The 18,241-nt window shown below is 36.2% G+C and overlaps 4 protein-coding genes across 7 annotated transcripts; 2 read left to right on the top strand and 2 right to left on the bottom strand.

Annotated features, from left to right (window-relative positions):
• The first annotated feature begins 67 nt into the window (after positions 1–67).
• On the top strand, positions 68–3,274 carry LOC107272448 (P3 protein). Of its 2 annotated transcripts, none has more exons than XM_015749613.2 (7): positions 68–423; positions 1,293–1,607; positions 1,684–1,893; positions 1,968–2,142; positions 2,218–2,480; positions 2,551–2,737; positions 2,817–3,274. In XM_015749613.2, exons 2-7 carry the CDS (start codon positions 1,296–1,298, stop codon positions 2,999–3,001), a joined length of 1,332 nt encoding a protein of 443 aa, XP_015605099.1. In that variant the 5' UTR covers positions 68–423; positions 1,293–1,295; the 3' UTR covers positions 3,002–3,274. The 2 variants fall into 2 exon arrangements, with proteins under 2 accessions (XP_015605099.1, XP_015605101.1); XM_015749615.2 differs by lacking the exon at positions 68–423 and adding an exon at positions 948–1,090.
• Positions 3,275–3,481: 207 nt separating this feature from the next.
• Positions 3,482–7,331, bottom strand: LOC107272447 (cationic amino acid transporter 2). Of its 3 annotated transcripts, none has more exons than XM_015749612.1 (11): positions 6,169–7,044; positions 5,779–6,025; positions 5,412–5,696; positions 5,236–5,340; positions 4,739–5,117; positions 4,529–4,668; positions 4,351–4,453; positions 4,138–4,286; positions 3,894–4,060; positions 3,723–3,831; positions 3,482–3,660 (listed from the first exon to the last, which is right to left on the bottom strand). In XM_015749612.1, exons 1-11 carry the CDS (start codon positions 6,196–6,198, stop codon positions 3,533–3,535), a joined length of 1,842 nt encoding a protein of 613 aa, XP_015605098.1. In that variant the 5' UTR covers positions 6,199–7,044; the 3' UTR covers positions 3,482–3,532. The 3 variants fall into 3 exon arrangements, with proteins under 3 accessions (XP_015605098.1, XP_024945499.1, XP_024945500.1); XM_025089731.1 differs by lacking the exon at positions 6,169–7,044 and adding an exon at positions 7,196–7,331 and having other exon boundaries at positions 3,501–3,660; XM_025089732.1 differs by having other exon boundaries at positions 3,501–3,660; positions 6,802–7,044.
• An 86-nt stretch (positions 7,332–7,417) lies between these two features.
• LOC107272455 (phospholipase A2 inhibitor and Ly6/PLAUR domain-containing protein) lies at positions 7,418–8,833 on the bottom strand. Its single transcript, XM_015749625.2, has 4 exons — positions 8,536–8,833; positions 8,334–8,453; positions 8,072–8,250; positions 7,418–7,995 (listed from the first exon to the last, which is right to left on the bottom strand). Exons 1-4 carry the CDS (start codon positions 8,591–8,593, stop codon positions 7,909–7,911), a joined length of 444 nt encoding a protein of 147 aa, XP_015605111.1. The 5' UTR covers positions 8,594–8,833; the 3' UTR covers positions 7,418–7,908.
• A 1,088-nt stretch (positions 8,834–9,921) lies between these two features.
• On the top strand, positions 9,922–16,964 carry LOC107272452. The gene is made up of 4 exons (XM_015749623.2): positions 9,922–11,000; positions 15,744–15,911; positions 15,968–16,084; positions 16,168–16,964. Exons 1-4 carry the CDS (start codon positions 10,827–10,829, stop codon positions 16,246–16,248), a joined length of 540 nt encoding a protein of 179 aa, XP_015605109.1. The 5' UTR covers positions 9,922–10,826; the 3' UTR covers positions 16,249–16,964.
• The last annotated feature ends 1,277 nt before the right edge of the window (positions 16,965–18,241 follow it).

Raw genomic sequence — 18,241 nt, 5'->3', positions numbered from 1 at the left:
TAATTTAAAAGACCCTCTCAATCTGTTGCTGTCCGTTGCGCCATTCCAGTACACGCAGCGCACGTTAGACAAAATGGCGCTTGAGAGAAGGGAATTTGATTTTCGCTCATTTTATTATTTATTGGCTCTATATCAGTTATACATTTACGGGAATTCTCACGTTATTAACTGTAGGAAGATAACCCTTTAATTTAAAATTGCGGTATCACGATTGTAACATGAAACACATGTTTAAAGATAAATAATAGTGTCACAGAGTATTTAGAATCTGGTAAATTATGTGATGCAATCAGTCAGCAGAAAACGTAGTAAAACTCTTTTTTCTTATTGTCTTTATTTCCCCATGTGGGGATCCAGTTCTACTCGCAGTAAAATTACGAATAGCATTGTATAGAGACCGGACGAAAAGTACATTCTCATTCCGTAAGTAATTATTTTTCGTTTGGAAATTAACGAAAATTACAAATCCGACCATTTAATTAATTAGATATTTAACAGCGTGAAATAATTTAACTAATTCGAATTCAATTCATAAGGTATTGTACGTGCACTTTGCTCTACATTTTACTAACTGTATATCATTGTCAAACTTTCTAAAAGTCTCGGATGATGATTACCGGCTTTAATTTAACTGGTATAAATTGGCACAGCGTTATAATTACGTTTCCTCGCACAAAAACAACTTATTTGATCTTAATTGATGTGCATAATTGAACTAAGTAACTGTACAAAATACAAATAAGATAGTACAATAATTTTGTATCTAGAAATCCAATTTTGCGTGTAGAGCACTGATCATACACATTTTTTAAAGATATATTACTTATTATAATACTCTGGTTTATGGACAGATGTCATGGTATAGTTATGAAAAGCGTAATTATCTAACATGTTCTTTGTATCCTAATTAATCATCATACGTGTTGATTTACTGCTCAGCCTTATCTAATAAAAGATTTGCCATACAAGAATCCAGACGACTTACCTATTAGTCGCTATTAATTTCACGTCATTAGTTTTTCATAGTTACCAAGTCTTGCATGTTTTTTATTCGGATAAAAAAAAAATATTAATCGTTCATTCTATATTGGTATGTCCAGATCGTTTTGTTATTCTAATAAGATTTGAATTTTATTTATAAGTAGCATAGGAGAATCCGCGACTACAGTGACTAATCATTTTATACGTTTGCCGTGTCCGTATAAAACTTTGTGTGACGATAAATGTGTGAAAATGACACAGAACATATTTTATGAAATTATTTATGATTATTAATTTTATTTTTATTACAGACAATGACGGCAGTCCTTATAGCAATGCTCCTTCTAGGAGGAGCACATGCAGCATTTGGGGTTGTGATTTTTGAATCGAGTAGTATGACCATTCATATGAAAGATACTGTTACTGTTGAATTTTTTGCTGATATTTCAGCAGCTACAACTACCTCGACAATAAATATTTTTGCTAACAGTTCCAACGAAGGAATTGTCACTGTAGAGACTCCGGACTCCAGTACTATTAAGCCTGGAATTTGGAACAGTAGCATAGAAGTGCATGGTGTGTTTTTGGGGAATGCTGATATAGTTTTATATATTACCATTGATGATGTAATTATTTTCTTCATTATATTTTTAAAAAAATAAGAATGTAGGAAGTAACCATTCTAACATTATTTTCTTTCAGGTGGTCTACAGTTCTGAATCATTGTCAATCACTGTGATACGCGAAGAGCGTGTTATTGATACTGTATTCACAGCAAGTGTGGCTCTTTTGGTATCAATTCTTTATATTAATTTTGGATGTGCCATGGATTGGGATGTTTGTCGAAAAACTTTAAAAAGGCCAATTGGTCCGGTCATTGGATTTCTTTGTCAATTTGCTTTTATGCCTGTGGTAAATGTTTATCATTCTCTATCTATACTTCAGCTTACATTTATAAATGTCTTATTAATGACTTTACTCACTAGATGAGTTACGGATTAGCATACCTACTCTTTCCGGATAATGCTGAGATGCAGTTAGGTATTTTTTTCACTGGTGTAAGTCCTAGTGGTGGAGCCTCAAATATTTGGACTGTTCTTCTCGGTGGTAATCTTAATCTTTCCGTAACAATGACCACCATCTGTACACTTACTGCTTTTGGTAAATATTTAATGCATAGAATGTGCACAAACTGTCCCGTGCTACTTGCAAATATTATTTTGCTTTTTTTTTTAGGAATGATGCCTCTATGGATCTTTACTTTGGGTGCACAGATATTTTCGAGGGGAAATCTGGTAATTCCTTATTCCCGCGTAGCAATGTTCGCATTCGCACTTGTGGTACCTTTGGCTATTGGCTTTTTCATTCAGAAGAAACTTCCACGAGTCTGCAGATTGATGGTTCGAATTATGAAGCCATTCTCGATTTGTTTGATACTTTTTATTATCATATTCGCTATAGCTACCAATCTCTATTTGTTTCAACTGTTCTCTTGGAGAGTAAGTATTCTATTCTGATAGTAGTAATTTTTGTGTACTGCGTTTTTAGTTATTTCTTTTATTCCATTAGATAATTGTCGCTGGTATGGGCCAACCTTGGTTGGGATTTATATTCGGTTATGTGGTATCTTTTATCCTGAGACAACCTCCACTGGATACCAGAGCTATCGCCATCGAGGCAGGAATACAAAATACAGGAATAGCAATTTTCATGCTGAGATTCAGTTTACCACAACCAGCAGCTGATCTCACAACTGGTGAATATAATTTTCCAATCATTTACTAAAATTGGAAAGGCATCAAAATCGATGGGCATCTATTTTCTGTTTCCTTTAGTTGCACCTGTGGCTTGCGCGATAATGACACCAATTCCATTAACCATCCTCTACATTATAAAGCTTATTGTGGATCGTAGAAAGAAGAAGCTGCGAGCTTCAACGGAAAAACTTCAAGATAATCCACAATCAGTGGTGGCTATAACGTCTTCCGGAGCACCGACAAGGGTTACGTCATTCGATTAGAACTGAGAAAACTTTGAAATGGTTGTGGATTTATACTTTCTTTTTCTAATATATATATCATATCAGTACTCAGAGCAACCTTATATTAAGGCTTGCGCAAATGGGACTTTTTAACAAGCACGGTCTGTTGTTATTAATTGTCATGCAATTTTGTAATCCTGAAACGCTTAGCAATTACATGTCCCTATGGCGACTTTCGGACTGAAGGTGTTCAGGTTTAGACTATAGGGCTTTTTCAACGTTCGAATAAATACAATTTATATATTTTATAAACAGACCAGTTTACTCGCAAGCGCAAAGCCTACACTCAGGTTGAAGCAATATTTCCTGTTGATTAATATAAGTAATGCGATACTTATAATAATAAATCGATGTACAAAAAATTGATTTTATATCGGTTATCATAGGCGAATTCTACTTAAAATGCACCAAATGGCAGATTTGTCTTTATATTAAATATTTTTAGTCAATTACAGTTTGTTAAAGATAAAAACGTTTCCTTTATTTTACCATCACATATTGGTACATGTATTACGTTTGTTTTGGCTGCTCAGTATTTTCTAGATGATCTTGACTGGAACCTGAAGCATTTTTAGGAGCCATGTTTTTCTTTCTAAGATTACTATGCCAGATTCCATAGAAGAAGTATATCGTCAGTCCTGTATGGATACAAGGTAAATTGATTAGTCCTAAAAAATATATGAATATAAAAACTACTTACCAATTACCATCCAGACCACAAAACGTATCCAAGTCATGACATCCAGCATCATCATTAAGTAAATATTAATCAGAATACTGAGAGCGGGCAGGAATGGTACCAGTGGAACCTGAAATCACAAAATAAATATTTTTTAATTATTATTTACTAAAAGTACATTTAATCACTTACTGAAAATGATAATTTCTTTCCAGAGACTGGCTGCAAATTGATGATTATCAGTATTGCAATAAGGATGACCAGGAGAATAACTAGGACTATAATGACCCATGCTTCCAGATTTGCAATAGCTCCAAAGTATTTTGCAACAATGGCGGTAAAGGCGATGCACAGCATGACTATCAAGTAAACAATTTAGTAATTAAATATAATGCATAATTTATATAAGATAAAAGTGGTTGGTTTATCTACTTACAGTAGAAAAATACTAGCCACGTTACAATTTGTGCAGTCAGTCTTGTAGCGTGATGCTGCTTGTTTGCATTAACTAGCTGCATCATAATGAGAGAAAAAGATCTCACTTCACGATCATACTTTTTTTCATATCCATCGCTCTCTTCATATCTAAAAAAATACCATATTTTATAGACTGGCATATTTTTGCGTGTCGTAAGTGTTTCACTATTACCTCAATATCAGTACGCAGGCTGCAACTATTGAATATGCCAATAAAGTTCCAATACTCATCATATTAACAAGTTGAGTGAGTTCAAAGATTGCGGCGAGAATTCCTATAAAAAGAATTAAAATAAAGTAAATTATTTTAAACGTGTATAATTATTGTGAATTAATGTGTTATGATTTACCAGTAAGGACACCAGCAGTGAGAGTACCCATAAGCGGAGTTTGGAATCGCTGATTAATTTTTCCCATCCATTGGAAAATCAATCCATCATTCGCCATAGCATAGATGACACGTGGCAGCGGAAACATTGCACCAAGTAAACTGTTACGTATTAATATATCATGTAAATTATATCAGATCATTTTCAGAAGTATAATGATTCTCCTCTCACCTAGCGCAGAGACCACATATGGCTCCAACGGACACGACCCATTTAGCCCAACTCCAGCCTATTCTGTCAAATAGATGTGGAAATGGTGCATCAGGATTCTGTTCATAATATGGCAATGCCATGGTAAGAACAGTGGATACACCGAAATATGCCAGGAAGATAACAGTGAGTGAAGTCACTATTGCAATGGGAATCGACTTCTGAGGATTCCTTGCCTCTTCACCGGTCGTCGCGACGCAATCGAATCCAATAAATCCATAGAAGCACGTGGCAGCGCCGGTAATAATTCCTGCGATGCCATAAGGAGCGAATCCACCAGTTCCAAAATTACAACTCTTTTCTGTGCACTCAGGCGTTGTCCTCCAATTAGCAGCATCAGCTTCGAAAATTGAATGAGAAATTAGTAGGAAGAGGAAAAAGAGAAATTGATCTAGAAGAAAATAGTTTTGACAAAGAACATTATTTCTATGATATAATAATAAAACGTCTAAACCTACCACTGAATGATCCAGCTATTATAACAAAGAGAACCACCGATAAATTAATGAAGGTGAAGATATTGTTAGCTAATGAAGATTCCTTAGCACCCAAAGCCAGAGCAACTACAAACAAATGATTCGGGTAAATGCCATGATATGCAGTGGTATGAGAATAAAGATAGGCATTAACAAACCGGAAAAGGCAATAGTAACGACAAAGGCGAAAAAGTCTGGATAATCCGAAAGATAGTTAATGTCTATAGGTGCTACCGACTGAAATGTATTTCTCATGGTGTTATTAAAAAGCGCATCAACGTAGGTACTCAAACCCCGTACGACACTTGCTGATCCAATCACATATTCCAAGATAAGAGTCCATCCAATAAAGAAGGCTATAAATTCTCCCATAGTGACATAGCTGTAAACGTAGGCAGAACCAGCTCTTGGTACCCTGGCACCAAATTCCGCATAACATAAACCTGTTAATAAAAAGTAAATAAAGATATACCATATCTTTTGAAACGGATTAATGAACGTGAACTAATCTAGATTTATGTATACCGGCAAAGACCGATGCGACGGCTGCTATAGCAAAAGATATGATAACAGCTGGGCCAGCTACATCGCGGGATACAGATCCTGCCAAGACATAAATTCCTACACCTAGAGTTGATCCTATTCCTAAAGCCGTGAGATCCAATGTCGAAAGACATCTTGCCAATTTTGATTCTTGAGGCGTTGAGATTAGTTTTTTTCTACTGAAAGCCTTGTAGACGGCGTCCAGTCTTAGTATCTTCATAATGTGAATCTATATGTTAAATTAGTAAGTCCAATATGAATACTTACAGAGAAAGAGTAAAATAACAACTATCATTATGCATTATATTTGCTGATTTATTTTGGGCATTAGTGATATTCAGTGATGTGTTTAACGTCTTTGAAATAACTCACCATATAAATTTTAGTCAGTTTATAGTCCATTTTTAAATACTAATAATGCTGACTTAACGTATCCTTTTCTCCACTGCAGCACACGCGCTTATATACTAACTAACGGCAAGAGCCCAGTCGCATAATTAAATTGCCTTTAAATCAAAAGCCATCTTCGCCCCCATTCGCGTCTGCCATTCTTTAGAGTCTTTAATTTCATTCAATTGGTCAAATTATTCTTCCTTTACAATTGGCAGACCACTCTCTCTCATTCTCTCGCATGAGTGCACGTGCTCACTCTCATTTATACTCCCAACATGTCTGAACTTTAATTGTTGCTCTTGATACTGACACGCAGTATCATTGGATTGGACCACATTAAGCAGAACTATGAGATCAATTGTCTGTCTTTACTTACCTTGTATCATCACTCAAAGACAACAAGAACAATTAAAGTATTTTAGTTACACCCCAACATACTTTTTTTTACTAATCTTTTATCGCGATGAACAATCATAATTATTTAATTTAATTAGTTTAATTACTATACAATTATTATTTAATCTTATATAGATTTTGATACTCTTCAAATTCTCTTCAAATACAAGAAATGACGTTGAACGTACAATTTAATAGCAGGCAAAACAATCTTACCTTTGAACAACCGTAACAGGTGGTCACTCGATAATCATAATAGAACAGTGGTTTGCCATATTCTTATACTATATATTTATTAGTACTGATAACTTCGCAAGATAAATTTATCCCTTTAAAGATAGAATGATACATTTTACGTACAGTTAATCAACAATAAAATATTTATTATCAAAGTGAGCTTTGTAATAGCGCACGCGCATAAGTGATCCAAATAGGCAGCCACGATTATTACCGAATAAGAAAATCAGGTATGCGAAAAGTTTTTAGATTATTTAAAGCAACATACTTATGTAAATTTATATGAGTAATAACATAATATACTTCAAATACATCTTGATCTCAATATATTGTTTATGAACGCAGCAGCATAGTTATTGTAAATTGAACTCACACCACTGTAGCTGGTAAATCCCGCGTACCTAATTTTTTTGTATTTAATCGTTATTTAATTCATCATATGTTGCAAATATGAGCATCACACGCGCACTTATAAACGACGTACAGCCTTGTAGCACAACGTAATCTATACATCTGTCTGTCTGGGTGATTGTGGGTTTATTATCAGTCAAATGCCTTATCAACAATGATGCTAAAATAAGAAGACAATCGAGCGTTATTGTAAAAGTATATATTTGTTTTCCAATGGACGGATTACGGTTCCCTTACAGTAAAAATGTATAATTACAAAATTGGAATAAAAAATCGTTAATTAAATTAATTTTTGAAGGCACTCGGCCAGTTATAAACTTGTCATAATTTGAAACTTTATAATGAAGCTCTGAGTATACAAATGATGATGTATTCATTTCGTAATTATGATATGTAGTCTATGCAAGCTACTACACGCAATCTATTTTGCTATGTGACCACACGTCAAGTTACAGGCCACATAAATATTATAATGCTACATACATACAGGAGGTATATAATAGCCATAGTTCATACTGGTGCAGCGAATTATTGTTTTGCCATTACTATGACCTGCATTATTCTTGTACTTAATGTATTCAAGTGAAAAGAGATTACTCTTAGTAGTTCGCGTTTAGTAGCTGACTAAAACGTCAGTTTTCAGAGACACAGCTAAAGGCTCCAATGAACTGGCTATCACTGGACATTCCAGTTTCCAAGCAGTGGTACCAGAGCAGCAATTAAGACTATAAAGGGCCCAGCAAGGCTTCTGGTCCCATGCGACTGAAAGGTAATAGATGAACTTAAACATTAGTTTGTTATATTGACATAATCATTAATTTGATATTTGATTACTTACGAATATGTAGTAATTACATCGGTCACCCTGACAACAATCGGAGCAGTGCCAATCTTGGTACCATACATACGTGCAGTCATCCATAGTTTTTGCTCTGATTCTCTCACATTCATTCTTCGCTACACATCGTTTTGAGATATAGTATTGTTTTTTTGCACCATGGTGCCAGTACGGTGTACCTAAACAAGAGGAAAAGTGATAGTCAAACAAAATAAAAAGTTGGCTTTCTCAAATAGTAGAAATCACCATCTTTGACACTCACTTCCCCATTTAATATCTGTCAAACACGCATCTTCACCCTGTTCACAGGTTTTAATGGTATTTAAACACTTTTCAGTGTTACCCTCTTGCTCTGTACACACATAACACTCGAGGGCGTTGGCTGAAAGAACGTTTATAGTATTACTGTTTTGCATTTTTCTCAATCTATAGTAAAATACATCAGTTGTTTTTACAAAGCTTACACAGATTAGACACAAATAAAACAAGTAAAATGCAGAATAATCGATAAGGTTTATCCATGTCAGATTATCATATAAGCTTTTGTAAATAAAAAGATGCTGTCACACAGAGCGATGCAGAGACTTTACGATGTAAAATATGACGTCTACACTCAACAACCTGTTATAATTGGTTAAAATCATCAATGACGTTCTCCATGGGCGGGGTTGCATGTACTTTGCTGTTTCCCAAAGTTTCCTTATAGAGTGTGCTAGTGCATAAAGTAACAGAGCAGCAGTCGGTATAAAACAAAGCGCAGATGTTGGAAATGCAGATCAACGTAGATAAAGTCGTTTCCCATATTATCACTGAGTTCTTGTCCAAACTCCTCTAAAAACTTTAATAGTGTATGTTCAGCCTCTAACTCGGCTGAGTCTGTGGCTTCATGTCTATTATTATATCTATTTTATGGACCTTTATTTGAGCCGCTCAGTGCACACATCGATTAACTCCACTTTTTGAAAAATCTTAAATTTAAGTGTCAAAGCACTTGGTATAGTCATAACTTTTTATATTTACAATAACTTTCCTGAATAATAAAGATTAGCACCATTAAACGGCACAATTTTTTTGGCCATTGAATAATAAGTAAATTACAATATACATTACTTCATCGCATTTCTCAACTTTTTGTTTTATGGAGTTAATCGATGTGTGCACTGAACGGCTCATTTGTCGATTGGAAAATACATATAGGAGTAGATTCCGCATACACGTTTCGTCCAGTACTCATCCTAAAAGAATATTTCGAATTCGTAAAGTACCGTTGATATCATTGCATAAGCTTGAAAATGATAATATATACATAAGCCAGGTGCTGAATGACTGGTTCAAGGTGTGTATGTACATACAAGTTAAGCTAAAAATATTATACTTGGAACAGAAATGAATAAGAATTATTTGCCCATGAAAACATCGATTTATTCTTGTCTCGAGGTTACGTCAATCTAAGCATCAATGATCATGAAACAATTCTGAAATTCTTCCTTAACGACATAATCAAATTTCCTATTGAGATAATCATCATGGAGTACACGTATCTTAGCTTTATATGTGGTGAAAAAAGATAACTATCGCAGGATATTCCTATAATTATTAAATAATTCTTACGATTTTCACGATGATAAATATAATACTATAGCCAAACAAAATTTAAACGCTGATCTAAGAAGTTCCAAAATATTAGATAACCTGTCTGAAACAAATAAAAATATTTTTTCTTGATCACAACCGATGCTGTATTTGCATAATATTTATAGAACTAAATATAAATCACAAAAACTGGTTGCAAGGCCGCACATCCCACACGGCACATCCCACAAGACCTACAAAGGGATTTCATACTATACAGTAAAGCCTAACAGAAAAGTAGCCGATTGGAACCCAGTTTAGTAATCGCGTTTCACGCAATACGAACAGTGGCAACCAGTTTCCCCTCTAGGTTCCAAGTTGTTCCACGCCATTGGCTACGACAAGACCTAGAAATAGATAACTTAAAGAAACAAAAGAGAAAAACGAAAGATTTCGACTGAGTGTCCGGGAAACGTAAAACGCGAAACGCAAATAGTGGGAGAAAAAAGACTTAAGCACACGCAGACACTATTTTCTTGATAACCGTGTACAACGCGAAGAGTGGGGCTGAGAAAAGGTACAAGTGCTAGAACTGCCAGAGGAAGAACAGTGCGAACAACCAAAGTATAGAAAACCAGAAGACCAGGGAGCAGAAGTATAGAGTTCTTCGCCTGGTAAGCCGCTGTTGGCCAACAGGCTTTACCACGTTGGGCCAGTCTATTCCGTACAGCTGCCCGCCAAGTATTCTGGGTGTTCAGTGAAGTGTCCACCGCCCGGAACGATGATGTTTTGGCACATCTCCTCATTGAAGGGGTCAGCCATAAGGAAAGGAAGGGAAGGAAGGCCCGACGATACTCGCGAGTTTAACAGGTGTTTTCAAATAGCGACAAAGTGAAGTCTGCAGTCAGTCGTATATTCCAGTTGGTAGATCAATTAGTGATTTAGAGGAAGCGTCATTGAACGTTATTAATCTTTTGTTTCATGATCAAACAGAGTGCGCGCGTGATATCCCATTTGCCTTCCTCCTCTACCTCTTCTCCCGGTTCGCGTTCCTCCCGCACAACCATTCGACTCCTTACCCGCAGGAGGTGACGATCTCGTAAAAGTGAGTACGCTCAGTGAAGACTCTTCCTCTTGACTGGATTATGCTGAAACTCTTATAAACGTTACGCGTACATAGAACATGATGACGGACACCGTCGTAACAGTGCAGAATGCGCCGAGCTATAATGTTTACAATTCTACACAAACGCCGACCATTAAAACTGATCCAGGTCGACGAGGTATATTCTCCGGGATCACTGTCAATGTGCTCTACTTGACAACTATACCAGGAATCATCAAAATTATTGAGCTGGTGAGTTATTGAGTGACTTTATTTTTCTATTAAGCGAAATTATATTATGTTATTTTCTTTCGTGATTGAGTACTGTTATGAGAGATCGGAACGAGATCGTTTATCGTTTCGCGGCCTCCTCGGAGGGAAAGGTCCCGTTAATTGCAGGACAGTTGGTACTACTTCTATCTCTTCATTTTTCTCCTTCTCTCCGTCAGCATTGACTCTTCGCTCTTCATGGCGTGACTCCTTCCGCGTTGGCAGGCATAGCTGCACTCGGGCAATTGTTTTAGAGTCATTTCATTTCTATGATGCCTTCTACGACAATTGCCAATTTCAAAAGCGGCAGTTGAGAATTTATCATAAAATTTTTACAAGTGGGTCTTTCCAATTGTCATTTTTCACGGGTTGCTATGACGGTTTTAAAACTTGAGAATCGCAATACTTATGCTTTACGTTTGCCATTTTATAGCACTAATGATAGAACCTCAAAAATTATACAGGGTGAGTCGTTTAACTTGGCACAAGGACATAATATATAAACCTGAAATTTCATTGGAATTTCACGAGACACGCCTGTTACATACGTTTCTCATAGGAAACGCTAATTAACCAGATTTCTGTCCTATAGTGGTTGAAAAAAAAAGTAATATTTACGCACTTTTCACCGAATCGCGTAACAGATATAAATAGCATCAACACTAAATATAATATCTATACCCTCTTCGTGCTAACTCTCTTCCTTACCCCCGACTCAGTCGGCTGGGAATAAAAATAAAAATGTCGTTTCTATTAATGAAATCGTTTTAACGAATTTTCGCAAGTGAGTTTCTAAACGTTTAACGCAGCATAAGCATACTTTTTTGTGTAACAGTAAAGAATTCCATTTGAACTCCAGACACGCACTGTATTCTAGAAATCATTGGTATCGAGTTCTTTAAATAAATATCACTTTCAACAGATTAGCCGTTAACTTTTATTAATAATTTTACTACTTCTTCTCTTAATCTCTCATATACCAGTACGATCGATCATGATGATTCGGGAGTTTAGATATTTTGTATTTATATAATGTCCAATCGACTTCGTCACTTTATTGAATCCACATGCCACTGCGCGTGCATCTAAATATCGTTGTCCATCAGATTCAGCGTCACGCGTAGTTTTTACTATCTATTCAGAACGCGGTACGCCATAATGACTTTCTCCAGTTACCGCATTAATTCCGTAGGACGTTTCCGCGTGCTGAAAAATACGGTCGAGAAATCTCGACGTTTCACGAAGCGAACGGGACGGTCGAGTAGACATACGATAAAAATGTAAAAAGTAAATAATAATTCCTGAAATGCCTAAACAAATTGTGACCTTTTGGCTCAAATTTGTATCTTTGGTAAAAAAAGAGGTAAAAAATACTCTGCTGCAATGTGACGTAACAGCCGTATGTAATTACAAGTACACGGGAAGCGTTACCATAACCTTGAAACGATGAGGCGTTTCTATGGTTTTGAATTATAAATAATTATATTGACGATGGATTATATACACTGGAAGATTGCATCTGCAATAACTTCAAGATATCTGCATCCGTAAAAAAAAAAGTAACCAGACGACTTTTTCGTCAGGTTCGATTGCTCAGAAACTAAATTATTGTCGAACCGGTACTATTTACAGTTTCTTGTGCATGTCATTATGAGTCTTTTGGAAGAAAAAAAAGTCGTTGAAAATTTCAACGTCATGAAAATTATTAAATGCTGATTTTTTTTTATTTCCCATAGTCCTGTACCCCTTAAGTTAATCCTGAATAGCAGAAGAACTAGAGATTAGCTCGTCATCCACTTCAGCTTTTTTGCTGGAATCTTCGTTCCAATTAGTTTAGATATTTAGTCGAATGAATGAATGTATGTTGGCGATTTCTGTTAATTTCAGCAATTAAATAAAATTTCATAAGAAATTCCCTTGGTTCTGTTTGCCGAAAATAAAATTCGAAGCGCGGATGCACACGAACGCACGATCAGAATGTCATCGTGACAGCTGATCAAAACTTTTGCATGTAAACGATTGCTTCGTTCTGCTCTCCGGCTTGCAGCTAACTTCTAGTCGAGCACATCCAAGCACTTTCTCCGTCGCTTGTCATTTGTGGATGTTACCTGTGCGTATCAGACAATGCACAGTAAATCCATCGCCTCTTCAGTGCATTTCACATTGTTGAGATAGGAAAACTTTAACCCTCGATATCTCGGTTAATTTTGGTCGTATGAAGTTTTAAAAAAAACATTTTGCTCAGCTCGCGATGCCGAACATCCCATTAATTGTTGGTCGTATCTTTCGTTTACACCCTGTATATATTCAAAAAATGTATTCGTATCACGTGGTATCAATTCTTTTTTGTCAATCTACTATTATGAAACAGTAATCTGAAATTTCGATTAACCGTTCCGGTTCATCATGTTAAATCCAAGAAGACCATATGTGTATGTCCATCTACGTATGGCGCTGTCTAGACGTGACGACCTACTTAAGGTGGTTGTATCCTGTTCGTTTTTTACGACGAATTTTTTTTTTAATTTTAGGAGTGTAATAATTAGAATATCTCAAGACTATTTTGTTATTGAAAAAAATTAATCCACCGTCTCTAACGTGAGTTAATTTAATATGTGAGAGATAGGAAAAACTTATTTATTGAGTATATTGTGAGAACGCTATGACGAATGTGGATAAAAATTGTCTGAAAAAAGGTTATCGGAACAATTTTTAGAATTTACGTAAGCAATTACGGTTGAAGGTCACAAGTATTTGGCGTGTTCGCCGCATGGGCGATGCGAGGACGCGGCAACGCCGCGCAGTCAATGGGACAGAGAGTACACAGCCGCCGTAGTAGCGAACATTGAATTTATTATAACATTTGATAATTGTTTGATATTGGTTAACATGCTCAGATTTTTAATTAATTGTGATCAATTTGTTAATTAATATAGTCAGGGATATATACGTACGGATGAAGTGATTTTTCAACTCATTATATGAAATGGTGCCGGGAACCAGGACATTTTTGCTATATACTGTATATGGGCAAAACAGACAAGCCAAAACACGCAACGATACCAGGTAGTGGCCCCGTTCAGCCAATACTACATGTGGACTGTCTCAACAAGAAGTTCTACGGATCGTGCACAAAATTCTCGCCAGAGCATAGAGTAGAAGGGGCTCTGGAAGGACCTAATTTTTAGCCGAGACGGCCGCGATACAACTATTTTAAGCATTCGAAAAATTCACTGGCTTCCGACAAATTATCAGGTAGAGTCTGATGGTAAATTATCAAAATTTACTGAAGAAACGAGTCTTCAGTTCATGACAATATCCGAAGACGGTTGCATTGCATTTTGGGATCTTTGCTGGCAACCAGTATCCATTTCATCTCCCAAGCTAGTCAAAATCACATTGAAGACCGTTAATACTCTTACCGAGAACAATTTGAAAAATTTGGACGGTATCCTCAAACCGATTTACCGTGTGCATATACAGGTTACAAAAGAAAGTTCAAATTTCATACCGCCTAGTCTACAGGCATCTGCTCCCAATCGTTTATTGGAAAAAATCTATCACGATATGTCTGTAGAGGATCAGTTTGATCTTTCCAAGGTTAAAAGGTTCTCCATTGAATTTGACAGATCGAAAGACACCTTTACGAGAATGTTCTGGATTGGAACTCTGGAAGGAGATTTTCTTATTTGCACCTGGGAAGGTCACGAGTTCAGTACCGAAGTGGCATCTTCTGAAATTTCCAAAATAACAAATCGAAGTGCAGCTCACGATGGTCCCGTGATTGATATAAAGAGATGTCCTCAGATGCATGAAATTTTACTAACTATTGGTGGTCACGTGTTCGCCGTGTGGAAAGATGACTTTTTGGACAGTCCGTTATTCTGGCGAAGAAGATCCTGTCGTTATACAGCTTGCAGCTGGAGTAATAGACCGGCCATTTTTTTAGTAGCCAGACACGATGGCACTCTGGAGACTTGGGATATCCGTTTTGATACCAGGGAGCCAGTATTCTTGCAGACCATTTCCGGCAAGTCTATAACAGGATTGTGTTTGCACGTGTTACCGGCTGCGCAAGGTCTCATTGGCTTTGGCGACGGCAACGGCGCCTTTCGGGTGTTTGTGGAACCAGAGGAATCTATGGAGGAACTTATCAACAGGGCGGCATGGTTTCGCGAATTTGAGACAATCACGATCAAGAGACTCGGTCGAGTCTCGCGCCAAATACAGGCAACCCGCCGTACGGGGTATGACCTTATCAGACATTCGCGAAATGGATAAAAAATAATTTTTCAAAATTCAAAATGAGTTCAGTAACCGTATTAAATTGGATTCCGATATTCCTAATTTCGATTGGAACTTTGCAATGAGAAGACACGAGAGACTAGATCGCTTGAATAATACAGAATTCTCAAAGAGCTTAAAGAAAAGGGAACGCCTGTCACGTGTACTCCAGAAGAGTAAACTAAAAGATGATGAAACAGTTTGAAGTTCATCCTAATACGATATTTGGACTTTTGAATATCTTATCTTCAAATGTAATTTAATCTTTGTAATTCTATAGGACAGGATAATTTAGGGATTACTTTGAAATACATAACCTTGACGTATCATATGTTTCTAAACTGCCTCGGATTTAAAATTATTAAATGCAGAAAAATCTTACTAATAACAGTATCAAACCCTTCATAATTAATTAAAATATGTCTACTGCTTTTGTTTCAGGTACTAGCTATAATTTGTATGATCTGTGCGACCCCGCTGAATGTTCCTGCCACATACTGGTTTCTATTCGTCGTGTGGATAGTATTCATAGGAACTATCGTTTCGGTGTTTCTTTACATACTGTCAATCGATAAAAAAATGAAGCTACCAATTAATTGGTATCTCTTCGTAAGTTCTAATAAAATTGTTTAGAATTAGCATTATTAAAAAAATATATGTTACAGGAATTATTGAATACAGCATTGATAATTATTGTGTACGCAACAGCGTTTATTCTACAACTGTCAGCTTGGTCTCCGCTTTATAACCATTATTATAGAGGCGGTAATATTGCTGCTGGAGTACGTATAATACAGTTCAATCCATTAGTAATACAAATGATCTTAAATTTTATTATTACAATATATTTCTTCTCCGTTCTCAGGTTTTTGGCATGTTTAACACCATTGCATACGCTACAGGAATGTATTTCCATTACCTTGACTGGAAAAATACTACCGCTTGATGAAAATAAAAAATCGTATGCTACTCCATTGACAGTTCAGTCGACTGCGCAGATCTTTAAAAACTCCCGTCTCGATCCGTCGATTGCAGCGCGATCTGGAAGGTATTTAAGGTACCTAGCGGAAATGACGGAGGCCACAATTAGTCCGGAATGGCCTTGGCGAACTAATTTCGTAGCGTATCGAACTGGACACTTTGTACTTATGCTTTAGTCTAGTTTTAATCCGTCTACATCACAAACATGGTGATCTTTCGCTTGGACTTTAAAGAAGACAACAATTACGGAATGGAGTTTGAAAAACAAACAATTTTATATTACATTTTTACTCACGCATTCTTTGACGAATTTGTGATATATCGAGTAAAATTGCAAATGGTCGAAATATACATACATTAAATAATGTACGCAGAATATTTTTTATACGTGATGATGTTACTAATTTTAGTTGAGTAACGTAATGAATATTCATTCTAGTTCTAAACTATAAACTGTAGTATTTTTAATGGGCTTCTATATCTTTCAGTTTCGATATATATTAAATTCGTCGACGTGAATATCCGTGGAATTAGCATAGGTTGAACATGGTTTAAGGATTGATGCGAAGAACTCTTATTCGCTAAGTCGTAGCGAATAATGCAGAACAACCGATAAGGCTTATCTATGTATGTCAGATTATCATATAAGCTTTTGTAAATAAAAAGACGCTGTAACACAAAGCAAGGCAGAGAGAGACTTTACGATGTAAAATATAACGTCTTACACTCAACAACCTGTTATAATTGGTTAAAATCATCAATGACGTTCTCCATGGGCGGGGTTGCATGTACTTTGCTGTTTCCCAAAGTTTCCTTATAGAGTGTGCTAGTGCATAAAGTAACAGAGCAGCAGTCGGTATAAAACAAAGCGTAGCTGTTGGAAATACAGATCAACGTAGATAAAGTCGTTTCCCATATTATCACTAAGTTCTTGTCCAAACTACTCTAAAAACTTTAATAGTGTATGCTCAGCCTCTAACTTGGCTGAGTCTGTGGCTTCGTGTCTATTATTATATCTATTTTATAGACCCGTGTTTGTCGGATTGCAACATATACATACGAGCTCGATTCCGCACACACGATTTTGTCCAGTGTTCATCCTAAAAGAATATTTCGAATTTATTAAGAAAAAGTTAAGAAAAAAAGTTGTACTTGAAACAGAAATAAATAAGAATGACTTGCCCATGAAACCATTGATTTATTCTTATTTCAAAGTTACGACAATCTAAGCATCAATGATCATGAAAAAATTCTGAAATTCTTCTGCAATGATACAATAAAATTTTCCATTGAGGTAATCATAATGGAGTACACGTATCTTAACTTTATATGTGGTGAAAAAAGATAACTATTGCAGGATATTCCTATAATTATTAAATAATTCTTACGATTTTCACGATAATAAATATAATACTATAGCCAAACAAAATTTAAGCGCTGATCTAAAAAGTGCCAAAATATTGGATAACCTCTCTGATACAAATAAAAATATTTATTCTTGATTACAAACTATGCTGTACTTGCATATAGAACTAAATATAAATCACAAAAACTGGTTGCAAGGCCGCACATCCCACAGGGCCAATAACCCCAGAAGACCTACAAAGGGATTTCATACTATACAGTAAAGCCTAACAGAAAAGTAGCCGATTGGAGCCCAGTTTAGTAATCGCGTTTCACACAATACGAACAGTGGCAACCGGTTTCCCCTCCAGGTTCCAAGTTGTTCCACGCCATTGGCCACGACAAGACCTAGAAGTAGATAACTTAAAGAAACAAAAGAGAAAAACGAAAGATTTCGACCGAGTGCCCGGGAAACGTAAAACGCGAAACGCAAATAGTGGGAGAAAAAAGACTTAAGCACGCGCAGACACTATTTTCTTGATAACCGTGTACAACGCGAAGAGTGGGGCTGAGAAAAGGTACAAGTGATAGAAGTGCCAGAGGAAGAACAGTGC

Source organism: Cephus cinctus, unplaced genomic scaffold (genome assembly GCF_000341935.2).
Source record: "Cephus cinctus unplaced genomic scaffold, Ccin1 Ccin1_scaffold1184, whole genome shotgun sequence".
Lineage (NCBI taxonomy): Eukaryota > Metazoa > Arthropoda > Insecta > Hymenoptera > Cephidae > Cephus > Cephus cinctus.
This window is presented reverse-complemented; position numbering and strand designations above follow the sequence as displayed.